This window comes from Tiliqua scincoides, chromosome 4 (assembly GCF_035046505.1).
Source record: "Tiliqua scincoides isolate rTilSci1 chromosome 4, rTilSci1.hap2, whole genome shotgun sequence".
In the NCBI taxonomy this organism is placed as follows: domain Eukaryota; kingdom Metazoa; phylum Chordata; class Lepidosauria; order Squamata; family Scincidae; genus Tiliqua; species Tiliqua scincoides.
Window position 1 is genome coordinate 113,997,833 of NC_089824.1, and position 13,656 is coordinate 114,011,488.

A 13,656-nucleotide genomic window follows, 5' to 3' on the forward strand; every position below is an offset into this window, starting at 1 on the left:
GGGGAGGAGACTTGGACATTGGAGAGAGGGAGGGAAGAAGGAGTTGTACGAGAGACAGGCACATGGAAGGAGCCAGCAGCAGACTGGACAGGGAGGAGTCTGGGAACAAGAAAGACAAGGGCACCATGAATCTGTGGAGATGTTGGGAGAGAGAAAGATTGAGAGATTTAATTTAAGGGGATATATGAATCGTGGACACATTGAGGGAGATGTGGAAGGAATGGATGTCCTTAAATTAGTCTTTCCTTCAGTCTTTTCACCCAAGAAGAAATATTGCAGGAGCCCTGAGCGGGGAAAAAATTAACTGTTATGGGCAGGCTGCTGCCGCTGCCTTCAGATTCACTCTTGCCATGCTACATTGCTGAGACCTCCATATGACACACATGTGTAGCCTGCTGCCAGAGGCATTTGAGCATGGAGATAAGGCAGCAATTCCCAAACTGCTGCTAACGTCTGCAGCAGACCTCCAAATATCAGGCAGGGTAATGAACTTTTTAGTTCACCCTGATGAACTTTTTAGTTGTCTGGTGCTTTTTGAATCCTGCTTTACATAATTTGGATTGCACAATTTCCCTCCTTTGTTGGACCAAGGCTAATGGAAGATACTTGTCTGCTTTATTAGGACTAGTTAGTTTCTCAGGTATTGTAAACTTTATTAGGACTAGTTTCTCAGGTATTGTAATGCAGCTCTTATGATTGCATTCAGAATGCACATCTGCTTTGGTCATGACAGTGCAGAGAAAAGGATCTGAAATGGCTGTATGTGAGCAGTATTACTTCAGGCTATAAAACAGGCAGTAGCAGGTGGCTTGCGTCTGCTTTTCAGTCTGAGCTTTATCTTTCTGGTATGGATGAGCTGCATGTGGCTAACCTTGAGGAGTTTGGCTGGTGCTTTTATGTGTGTTAGCACAAAATCAATCCAGTCCTTAACTGTGGAATGGCTCTGTGCCTCTCCTTCCTTTTTCATGTTCTACGGTAGTGCTGCTGCCTCTTCTCTCCCCACCCCACAGTTCTTTTCTGGCTTGCTGCTGCCACTGCCTTCACCCCAGGAAGAATGAGAAGCAGCAGGGTGGTTACAGCTGCTTGCTTAGCAGCCCCTTCAGAACAGCAATCTTTAACAAATGTCGTGTCCATCAGTGAATGAGTTGTTTATCTTGATTGCCTCATGCTCTGCTGTTTAGTTCCGAATATTCTCAGTTATGTGGCTATTGGTTGCATATTGGTAATATCTGATATGTGCATATAGCAAATGAAATTTGGGTGCTTGGATAACTAGCAGCTGCTCTTAGGAAACTAATTGTGCTTAATTTGACCATTTACTAATTTTGCTATGTACACTGCTTTGTGAACTACTTTATGAAAAAGCTGTGTGTGTGTACATTCTTAATAGTAATAATAGTCCTCCTTTCAAGTTATACTGTACAATTTTTGTTTCTTTGTGCACAGCTCTGCAGTTATTGCTTCTGTTCTTCAGAAGAATCACATTCTGAATTTTAAAGGCTATAGAAGCTAAACAGTTCTTTTGTTCTTTTTCTCAGAAGCTCTACACCGCCCCTATAGTTGTGACACTGAACCCCAGGCACTGAATGAAGCCATCAGGTGGAGCTCCAAGGAGAACTTGCTTGGAGCCACTGAGAGTGATCCCAATCTCTTTGTTGCACTTTATGATTTTGTAGCAAGTGGTGACAACACGCTCAGTATCACCAAAGGTAAGCCAAGCTGTGCCTTTCATTTTGTGCTAATGGAGGGGAGGGCAGCAGAAGATATTTTTGGCCTGTGGGACATTATGAAAGGCAGCAGGATTGTAATGGAAGTTGTGCAAAATATGTTGTACCAGTTACTGTTGTATGTGTATAGAAAGACCATGTATAGGATTGGCAAAGTGGGGAAAGCTTGTGGACAGTGTCCTATGAAGACTTTTCTGAACCTTTTGTGTATAGTTGCTTTACTTCTTGGGTATCTCAGGGAGCAGTTTCTTACTTTGAGAGGCAAAACACTGACTATTCTGCTGGGCTTTGGGGAGCTAAGACTTTGGTTTTTAATCCAACTGCTGTTTATTGGCTTTTAGATGATGGTGTTCTAGTATTTAGATATATTTAGCTGTATAACTTCAGAATTCTAGAACAGGGGTGCCCAAACCCTGGCCCCGGGACCACTTGCAGCCCTCGGGGACTCCAAAACTGGCCCGCAGGGAGCCCCCAGTCTCCAATGAGCCTCTGGCCTCCAGAGACTTGCTGGAGCCCACACTGGCCCAACACAACTGCTCTGAGTGAGGACAACTGTTCTACCTCTCACGTCTGCGATGCTGCAGTAGCAGCAAAGAAAAGGCTGGCCTTGCTTTGTGCAAGGCCTTTTATAGGCCTTGAGCTATTGCAAGACGGTCATTCATTCATATAAGTTCCATCTCTAATATAGTCATTTATGTAAATTTATTCAAATTTGAAATGTAAATTAATTCTTTTTTCCCCCCAACTCAGTGTCTGAGAAATGATATGGCCCTCCTTCCAAAAAGTTTGGACACCCCTGTTCTAGAATCTTACTTGCGTTTCCCTTGGCTTGAAGGGTGTTCTATTAAACAGAACCAGTTTGCAAGACTTGCCCTGTCCTTTGAAACCAATGTTTTAAAATCTGTCTTGTCTGTTGCCATAGTATTTAATTTCACTTGCACCCTGCTGTTCCTCTGAGGAGCTTAGAGCAGTTAACATATTGTTTCCAGAGAGTCCCTCAACCAGGCAACTTTAAGCAACAGAACTTCATTGTATACCTTCAGTCAGTTCTTTAAGCTATACAGGCTACCATGGTTTCTTCACCATTCATCTTCTAGAGAAATCCTATACAGACCTGGCCCTTGGCTTTTGCCAGGTTGGCTAACAGTTTCAGGTTTGCAACTGATTTAGTCCCTGTCCAGAAAACCAGGCCAACTTCTTTCCTAGTCATTGTATTTGGGGGGAGGATTGAAGAAAATGGATGTTCACCTTCAGGCCATTTATTTCCTGCCAGTTTGGTTCTGGTTCTGGTGATCTTAGTCTAGAGATGGAGTGGGAAAATTGTATGCTGTTGATTTGGCTAGACTGGAGTGTCAAAAATAAGGCCGGCAGGCAGGATATGCCCCCCCCTGGCAGTTCTTTATCTGGCTCCCATGATAATTAAACTCTGAGAATGGCAGCTCTCAGCTGCTGAGCTGCAAAGTGGTATGTTGCTGAAAGGGCAGTACTGGGAGGGCCCGAACATCATGTGGACTGCCCTTTTAACAGTACCACTTCTGTCACTTCTGAAAGGGCGGCCCATATGATAATTGGGCTCTCCCAGTTCCATGGTGTAGGCTTCCTCATGAGGAAGCTGCTTGAACCATTCACTAAAGAGGCTATATCTCCAAAACTAGACGTGATAGGGCAAAATGGATGCCATTTTTGGAATCGGCACCCCAAATATACCCAGGAATTGGTGTAACTTTTAAGGAAGCAAAATGTGTGTTGGCCTGTGTTATCACACAGGCCAGCCTTTCAGCAGTGCTGCTGTTGCTGAGGCAACACTTTGCAAAGCACCTCTCAGCTGCTGAGCTGTGAAGTGACGCCTCTGCAGAAGTGGCAATGCTGAAAGAGCAGCCCATATCTTGAAAATATTATCAAGTTTTGTATATTTTCTCTTTTGTCATTTGTAACCAGTGAGCGTAAATGAGAAAAAGGTGCTTATTCTGGCCATCATCTGCTTATTGATGTCACTTCTGGCACTTAGCAGCCACCATTAATGCTATTCAGCCTGCTGTATGAAATGAGCTTGGCATTCTGTGCTAGGTCTTTCTTCAGTTTTTGATATTGCTGGATCTTGACATATTGTGATGCAACTTGAGGACCTGAGGTTCTTCCTAGGACTACTGTTAAGAGATTCTTTTAATTCTTATCAGGGAGATTCCAAAGCTGATTGTTCATTACTGCTTAGGATTTCTTGTATAGCAAGTAATGGAGGCTTCCATCTGATCCTTGCTCAGTTCAGCATGCATGGGAGAATGTTGGGTATAATTTTATGTAACGGCAAAGGTTTCAGTATGATGGCAGCCAACTCCCTCCCCATTTAATTGAATTTGGCTTTTGTGGTCTTGGTGCTTGCTTACTCAATTTAGCATGGTGGGATAATACAAGCAAGCATGTAGCTGAATCCTGTTAAGGCTGAGGTAATTGGCAGGTGCTTTTACTTGGTAAGGAATGGATTTGCATAATTGATCAGGTCTGCACTAATTGAGCTTGGGGACATGGTGCTTCTGAGTCTGTTACTGCATCTGGATGCCCAATTTCAAACTTTCTATCAGGGGTAGTCTTGTCTTGTTATTTTGGACCTAATGGTTGTTATTTGTGCCATCATTACCTTGACTTGCCACAGGACTACCCTTGATGACTCAAACGTCTGTTGCTGCACAGCATGATGGTATGTCTGCTGATGAAAGTGTCAGGAGGGGAAAAAAGTTGCAGTTGCTGTTTGTTACTGGGAAATGAAATGCTCACATACTTTAGCTTCGGCCATCTGCCCATTGTCCTGTGATTTTTCATTTCAGCTGAAACTGATCTAGTAGACTTCGCTTACATGTGACATGTTAGAGCAGTAAGGACCCCTGAAGAGAGAATGTCTTGCTTGCTCACCTTTTCTCCTCTGAGTTTTACCTGTGCCACCTGATCTTCTAGAGCTACTTTAAGCTTGTTTGGGCAAGTCATTTATGGACTGGGGCTGAGTAAGGGGCATATCTTAAAATGTGCTAATTTTAACATTTAAGGAGGTTGTGAGCCATCCTGAATAGGGCATTTTACTAGCCTTTCAAAATCTTATTTCATCTATTTGCAATTTCCTCCTCATTCAGGTGAGAAGCTCCGTGTGCTGGGTTACAACCAGAATGGTGAGTGGAGTGAGGTACGCTCGAAGAATGGGCAGGGGTGGGTGCCAAGTAACTACATCACCCCAGTGAACAGCCTGGAGAAGCATTCCTGGTATCATGGACCAGTGTCGCGCAGTGCAGCTGAGTATCTGCTGAGCAGCCTCATTAACGGCAGCTTCCTTGTTCGGGAAAGCGAGAGCAGCCCAGGGCAACTGTCCATCTCGCTCAGGTATGAAGGACGTGTTTACCACTACAGGATCAATACCACCACAGATGGCAAGGTAAATTGCTTTTGAGAAAAGCATTTTGTGAAAATATTCTGGCATAACTGCGTACCTGTCATATAGTTTGAGGCATGGAAATCCTGAAAATTTCTAGTACTGTAGTTACTTTGTTCAGCAAAGAATTCAGACATACACAAATTCTGTTCTGTAAACTCCAGTCTTTCCCTTGTGATAACCAAATGATACTTTTTGAATCAAGATGTGATCTTCTGTTTCTAAGTTGGTGATCAGCAATAAGTTTGGTTGTTGATCAGGACCATTACCAAGCAAACTCTGATGAGCCTTTCTCGTTCTCCTCCCTACGTGTTGGACAACATCACCACATGTGGATCCGCATCATGGGATTGGGTCCAGGAAGGGGGCTGGGATTTAGCAGCTCCCATTACTGCCAAACATGCCTCTTTCCCAACCCAATCGTTCCTTCCATCCATGGAGGAAATTTCCATCAGGAGCCTCCTGATGACAGAGGCACTATTTGGGGATGTCATTCAAAGAGTTTAATTTTAAGTTCTCTCATATTTAACAGAAGAAGAGTAGCTGTCCCTCTTTACTTCAGCTTATTTTCTAGTAGCTGTTGCTGGTGTGTCTTCTGCACCTCTTTTTAGACTGTGTACCCTTTTGTGGCAGGGAGCCATTTAGTTATTTTATTTTTGTCTGTAAACTGCTTTCTGAACTTTTTTATTGAAAAGTGGAATATAGATATTCTTAATTTTATTTTAATAATCTATAACCAACTTTTTCTTATATGAGAAGCCTAACATGGCTTACAGTTAAAAACAATAAAGACATTATAGCAATTTAAAAAAAAACATAGTTCTGAGCTAACATGCCTCGGAATTGACTACAAGTGTCATGGCTGTTAGGCATTACTTACCTACCCTACATACATTTTATTTCATTGAAGCAGGTAACATCATTTGAAAACACTAGTGTCACACATTTGTTTTCTATAATTGGAGTTGTATCATCCATAGCTTCTACATGTGAGCATTCATGTTTGTGTGTGTGTATTTTTAAACATTTATTAGCTTCTCAGTTGATACAGAAGATAGAGGGATCTATTACAAGTTAAAAAGTACGAGAAGTCAGAGGCTATGTTATACAGAGCTTCCTTTTATATCAGGACAATATGCATAGCAGGATCCTAGATTGCATGTCTTGATCAAATACCTGCTGTATACATGAGGGCCTCATATCTGCGGTATCAGTTAACTGCAGATTGGATCCACACACACACACACACCCAGCATGCTGCCTCCAGAGACGAGGGGAGCTGTGCTTCCCTGGGCCTCAGAATGCCTTATGGCAGTAAAAAGTCACTTCCAGTTTTACGATAAAACCAAAAGTAACATTTTTCAATCTAAAAGTCATTGAGTCTTGCAGAGGCCGCAGGCGGACGCACACGGCCTCTGTGGGGCTCAGAAGATCTGCTATTTCAGCTATGTGTGAGGAGTTCTAGAACAGAACCCCCTCAGATATGGGGGCACGCCTGTATTCTGCAACATTTGAGAGTACTCTTCCATCATCCCATTCTATGACTGTTACTTGTTTGGAGATCCAGGCAAACACAGTAACAATCCTAGCATTGCTAACATTTCCATGTTTGAATTTTGAATCTAAGAGATTTGCAGCAGCATGAATTGGCTGTCTTATTTTAAAATGTTACTTTAAAGAATATTGCACTATTGGCGTTAAGACAATTACATATCTGTTTCAGTTGTTCAAAATGTCTGATTCCCCCCCCCCATTTTTGGCATCTAAGGAAGGTGTTTTGAATGTTTGTCTTTTTTTTCCTTGCCTTTCACACCTTGCTCAACTTACACAGGCTCTTGATTCCCCTCTTAACAGGTATATGTGACAGCTGAAAGCCGCTTCAACACATTGGCAGAACTAGTTCACCATCACTCAACAGTAGCTGATGGCCTGGTGACAACCTTGCACTACCCAGCACCAAAGTGCAATAAACCCACAGTCTATGGAGTGTCCCCCATCCATGATAAGTGGGAGATGGAACGAACAGACATCACCATGAAGCACAAGCTTGGGGGAGGACAGTATGGTGAAGTGTATGTTGGGGTATGGAAGAAATACAGCCTCACAGTTGCTGTGAAAACACTCAAGGTGCGTCATGGGGAAGCTATTCCTCTGAACTTAGTCACACATGTGTTATGTTCCTCCAGGAATTGTACTTATTGCTACGTTAGTGAAATGTCATTGAATGGTAGGACCCTGCAGTATATTGCAAGCTACCTACTGATGCCATGAATTTCAGAGAGCTGAGGCTAAAAAATCTCCTTGGATGTCTAGTGTTCGTAGCTTGTACAAGGTATATTGCTACAAATTGAAGCTATCTGTCTGGCTCGAGTTGGGATAGGGTAGCTACTTAAGTTTCCTAACGTTTGTCCATATTAACCATATTAACCAATTGTTTGATAAGTTACCCACCAAAAATTTACTACTTGGGCACGACACCCCTCAGTCTTAGGAATCTGTCTCTTGTCAGAGTGGTGTTCTCTCCCAGAATCCTGAGCTTAGCTTATTATTGTTCATCAGGGTTTAACCTGGTAACATAAACATTAATAATGTATGTGCAGATTGCCTCGTCTTCACAAAACAGTCACGTCCCCACAAATTTGGCATTAGGAGGCAAGGCTTCCACATTCAGATATGCAGCATTTGGGCAGCATTGAGCCACAACATCCATTTTTGAGCTGGTAGTATAACAATCACCCACAATCTACTTGGAGAAGTGCATGAGCAGTTGATGTTTTCTTGTGAATATGAAAGGAATAAAATGTGTCTTAACCATTAGGTTGTTTTAATACTCACCTTCTAAAACATAGTTCTAATGTGTCTAAGATAAATGGGGATAACATCGGATGCTACCTGGATTGTCAGTGATTGTCAGTTGATATTGTCAGTGTATATGGAAAACTAATTTTTTTCATTGAGAAACACTGGTGCCCATTTCTTCCATCTTCATCTAAAGCTCATATGCTTCCTGAGTACTGTGACAGTTACAGTTCACAATGGCTCATGGAACCTCCATATGTAGAGGCACTGTGTTTGAACTTTCTGAAGATATATGGCTCATCACTGTTGGAAGTGGGATGGTGAACTAGACTGACTTTTGGTTGAATTCAGCAGGACTCCTCTTAGTGCTTGATTGGTGCTTGAAAAGACCCAGAAAGCCATAACTACAGTAGTGGTAAGATCCTGATTCTTTCTACCAAATAGAGGTATAACCTAATTATCCACAGGTTTTTCACCCATGGTTTTATCTCAACATGATTAGAAGGGCCCTTTAAATTAAAGGGAAAAAAATGGTTTCACTATAGCCCTGTTAATGTGAGAGAGGGCAGCTGGCTGATCATCCATTCTCTCACCAGGCACATAGAACAGCTTCACTCCAAGGCAAGCGACCCCTCCCTTCCCCCTGAGGACATGAGAGAAAATCACTTTGCATTCTTTCCCAGCACTCTGGGTGAAGGAAGGGGTCCCTGACTCAGACTTTCTAAGCGCCTGGAGAGAGACTGATTGATGGATTATCTGCCAAATGACTCTGTCTTACATCACAAAGGTAAGCAAGGCTGTTTTTAAATTGCCTAGCAAAGGGACATCCTTTGCTAGGCAATCCTTTTTAAATGGATTTGCTTTAGTGGGTTTCTGCCATCTATGTGAGGTCTGGGAATGGAACCCTGATGAATAGGAAACTCAACCTGTACAAGTACCTTCTTTTACATCTTGGCTAGATTGGTAATATCTCCTTTCTCTGCAGTCAAGTCCTCAAATGCATCCTTTGTAGACCTGATGACCAAGATAATGAAATGGCAAAGTATGTTAAAAGTATGCAAACTTTTAAATTGCCCAGTTATTCAGTATACAACCCAGTAAGTCAAGTTGGCCAAATTTTGTTTATGTTCAGAAATTTGAATGACAGTCTCTCTTGTCACTTGTGACTGGCTATAAAATAATATTTTGTTTGGGCAAATATTGCCCGTCTAATTTCTGTTTAAATTGGTCATTAAAAAGAGAGCTGTCTTGTACTTTCAGGAAGATACTATGGAGGTGGAGGAGTTTTTGAAAGAAGCTTCTGTTATGAAGGAAATCAAACATCCAAATTTGGTGCAGTTATTAGGTGAGTGCACCTAACCTCCGTGTTTTTGCATTGCTTGCGGTTTCAGAGTTATTGAACATTGTACAGGTCTAGAAGTTTACTTTGGCCAATGGCTCTTGCTTGTTCAATTAATTCTTGAAACGACATTTCAGTATCAATTTGGTTTAGTTGGAAGAGAGCTTTTAAGTGTGGAACACCTATACACAGTGAGAAAGTGGGATTCCCTCTGCCTGCCCCACTCAGCCCACTGAGTATTTCTGTTCTGTGTCTGAACCTACCTACATACTGAATATAAACTTTTCATTGGGTGTTTATAATGTGCATAAGCCTTAACCATGCAGTTGATTTCCTGGATTTAGTTAACTCTACGGTGTAGGTCTACACATTTTGAACTCACTCTACACAGGCCCTATGCAAATGATGTGTTCCAAGCATGCACATGCAGAGGCAGGAGAGGCAACCATGATATTGTTCCTTCACCACATTTATATTCTACTTGCTTAGTGGTCATCCAGACTGACCCCTTGATCTGGGCTTATGAGAAGAATTTTATTTGGGGGTGCAAATTTCTTTTGGGCCTCTTCCCTTCTGCATTGGATCATTTCATATGATCATGCATCACAATTCTATGAATTACAATTCATAAAACTATGTAGGCTTTCACAAAATGTGAATGCTAGTCTTCACACAATATATGCAAATATTATCTGAGATAACAGGAAACTTCCAGCTTGCCTTTTTTGGCTTTCAGGCACCCTTTTTGACCCCAGGTATAATGTACTTCCTGCACCCCTCCTTATTGGCCCTGCTCTTGATCTACACTGGCAAAAGAGCCTTCACACATTTGCATCAAAAAGCTGGGGAGTTTGGAATCCTCCATTGCTGCAGTCTTAATACATTTGCTATTGCTGTTTACAGTGATTTTTCTGTTTTGTTTTTTTTAATTGTTTTTTAAAATGGGGATTGTTTAGGAAAAATTGGTTGCGTTTGAAGGATAGGTATGGGATGCAAAAGTCTTACCTATAACGGAGTGCATTAAGAGATCTTGTAGCATCAGAGTACTTGATTCACTTTTTCTGCAGCCATGAAGACTGGAAATCTTTGTTTTCTAGATTGTGGGATCTACTTGTCTATAGAAAAAAATGTAAGTTCATATACCACAGCAAAACTGGTGAGGCAAACTCCTAGGTTCCCTGGTTAAGCCAGTGTCTTATGGAGAGCAGTTGGTCTGTATGAACTTAATTTTTACAGAAATTAGAAGCTTCTGGGTCCTTTATTTGTAATAGCTACAGCTTGCTGAATTCTCATTTTACACTGGAAAGTGCTGGTTTGCAAAATCCTCACAGGTTCTTTGGTAAATTGTGTACTTTTCCCCTTTGGCTTTCGAACTTGAGTGTCTCAGCTGTGCAAAAGAACATACTGCAGGTCCAACCTTGTTATACAGATTTTTTAATACATGGATTTGACTCAACACGAATGGCCCCTGCAAATGAGAAGGGACGCGCTGATCCCTGGAGAAGGGGAAAAATGCATCCCTTTAAAATCACAGTTTTAAAAAACTGCTGTGAGGGGTGTCCCCAAAAAGGGGGGGGGCCTAGGCATCACCCGGCGGGGTGCCGAGGGTTGGGTGGATGGTCTCTTGGGACCCCTGGGTGGGGTGACCACCTCCCTGGGGTTCCTTGCAGGGGAAGCCTCAGACCAAGCCAGGGGGAAGGGGTTTTTGACACCCTTGTCCTCCTCCCTGGAGGCGGGACCTGAGGCCCTTGGTCTTCAGGCAGGAGCTCCAGCTCCAGCCTCCTGCCTTCCCTCTCCAGAACTGCCTGTCATCACAGGCCTCCCTGCTTTTATCCTCCCCAGCCACACTCTCAGCTCCTCCCCTCCCTCCCTCTCTAGGCTTAAAGGGGCCCTGACCCTGGCCTGCTTCCCTCCTCTTTGGTGGTTAATGGTGACCCTGCCCTACTCACTGCTCAGGTCAGGTGAGCTCTGGGGGGGGGGCAGTCTCTCTCACCCAGCTGCCCTACATCTTACCTGGTCAGCTGGGGAGGTGGTGGTGGCTCTATGGCCAGGCAGTTCTGCCCCTGGCCTGCAGCCAGGTAAGGCAGGGGTCGGACAAGGGCTTGACCCCTGACAAATGCTTTTCTTCCTGTTGTAGAGAAACAGTCATGCAAGCAATTACGGGTATAACCTAATTATCCAAGGATTTTTCTATCTAAACACAGTGAAAAGGACCCTTTAAATCAGGGGTCTCCAAACTTTTTGCCCAGAGGGCCGCATCAAATATCTGTTGATGGCCGGAAAAAAATTCTAATATATTTATATAAATAAATTAGAGATGGAACTTAGATGAGTGAATAAATGAATGGATGGCTCATTCATTCAACCTCTTCAGCCCTTAGAACACCCTCCAGACGCAACCAGAGCATAGTTCCAATCATGTTTGGCCAAGTGGGCCAGAGGCTTTCAGGGGACAAGAGGCTGGCCATGGGCCAGATAGAAGCTCACCGTGGGCCGCATCTGGCCCCCAGGCCAGGTTTTGGAGACCCCTGCTATAAATTAAAGGAAAAACGTTGTTTAACAATAGCGTGTTATTGTGAGGGGGGGAGCCGCCCACTGACAACTCATCAATCATTCTCTCACCAGGCTTCACTCCAAGGCAGGTGACCCCTCCCTTCCCCCCAGCAGTGAATGAAAGATAATCACTCTCCTCTGGTGAAGGGAGGGGTCACTGGCTAGAATGAAGCCTGGAGAGAGACTGATTGAAGGATTGTCTGCTTAATGACTCTATCTTACATCACAAAGGTCAGCAAGGCTGTTTTTAAATCACCTAGCAAAGGAACATTGTTTTCTAAATGAATTTGCTTTAATGTGGTTTTTGCCATTGAGTTCTGGGAAGGGAACCTTCAGGAATAATGAGACTCAACCTTTTTTGGGAGTCTCTTTATTTTGTATGCATAACTTGACACAAAACACCTAATGAATATTTGCTTCACTCAGCTTTGTACCCCCATTGCCTGGTCACATTGCTTTCTTAGATGACTTGTTGAATCAGAAACATAGTTTGGCTACTGAGTCAGTCTTACAGAAGCTTTTTTCTTTTTCTGACCAAGGCTATAGCTTTCACCTCATCAAGAGGGTAGGCGAAGGCTGCATGAAAGTGAAGGCAATAGTTTTAATTGCTTTTGTTAATACCTTAGCCTTGGGGTAATTGCTCACAAGAGAAGAGTAACTGTATACTTAAAAAAAAAAAAGTATTGAAAACATCGATTTTTCAATCATGGTCCGCCTCCTAAGGAAGCCCTGACAGTTGCTAGGGAAGATTTAAATTCTGTTGAATTCATATGCGTGCAAGCATGCATGCACCAGTGCAGTGCCAGCGGAGTAACCACTTTCACAGGCTGTTTGTTTTCCGGAGTTGTCATGATTGTGTAGGACCTCTGAGCCCTATATGATTTTTTGGGAGAAGTTTGGAATTTTTTTTAATTTTTATGGAGAAAAACATATCAGGGTGTTTGAGATGCTTTTTAGAAACCTCTTTGGAGAAGTTTTCACCATCAGCTTTCACTAGTGAATTTTTTCTCCTCAACAATGTGGGTCTCTCTGTGCTTGTCTCACTGTTGCCAGTTTCAAATAAGATGAAAGGGCAGAAAATGTTGGGAATGCAAAGAAATTTATTGCAACCAATACTTGCACCCTTTATGAAACAGACACTAATGACCGGGCTTGTATGTTGCATTCCATTGCTGGCCAAAGGCATTTTTCTTCTCATAGACAATGGTTCATTCTGAAGCAGCAGTTTTTAAACAGTTTGTGCAGTCCAGCTCCATGTGTTAAGGACTTGGACAGAAAACTGGAGTTAACTGACTTTTAGGTGATTTGGGACAGCTAAGTGCTACTCAACCACTGTATTCACTCAACCACTAAGTGCTACTCAAGTGCTGGTATTCCTTGGCATCTTTTTATATTGTGAGCCCTTTTGGGACAGGGAGCCATTTAGTTATTTGATTTTTCTCTGTAAACCGCTTTGTGAACTTTTAGTTGAAAAGCGGTATATAAATACTGTTAATAATAATAATAACCAAAGATCAATACTATCTATTGGGCCATACTGGCTTTCCCTGTCGAAATATTGTGCAGTTGTTTGCAGTTCCTTGCAGAGTGAAGAGCCAGAGCAATAGTACCATAACAAGGGATTCATAACACTAGAAGCTGCCTTTTATAGAGCCACAGCAGTAATTCTCCAGTATGATCTTTTCTGAATTGACAGTGGCTCTCCATTGTTTCAGGCAAAGATCTTTCCCAGGGCTGCTGCTGTAGATCTTTAAAAATACCAGGAATTGAAACTTCAAGTGTATTTTCTGCCACAGAACAATCTTCCCCTTCCCTTCTTTGGG

At 42.7% G+C, this 13,656-nt stretch overlaps 1 protein-coding gene across 2 annotated transcripts in view; it reads left to right on the forward strand.

The window, feature by feature from the left end:
• The window catches only part of ABL2 (ABL proto-oncogene 2, non-receptor tyrosine kinase), a 69,472-nt gene that overhangs the window by 33,950 nt on the left and 21,866 nt on the right, over positions 1 to 13,656 (forward strand). For both annotated transcript variants that reach the window (XM_066623694.1, XM_066623695.1), the window contains exons 2-5: positions 1,539 to 1,709; positions 4,850 to 5,145; positions 6,997 to 7,269; positions 9,202 to 9,286. In XM_066623694.1, the coding sequence (XP_066479791.1) occupies positions 1,539 to 1,709; positions 4,850 to 5,145; positions 6,997 to 7,269; positions 9,202 to 9,286 (825 nt within the window). The remainder of the gene's footprint in view (positions 1 to 1,538; positions 1,710 to 4,849; positions 5,146 to 6,996; positions 7,270 to 9,201; positions 9,287 to 13,656) is intronic.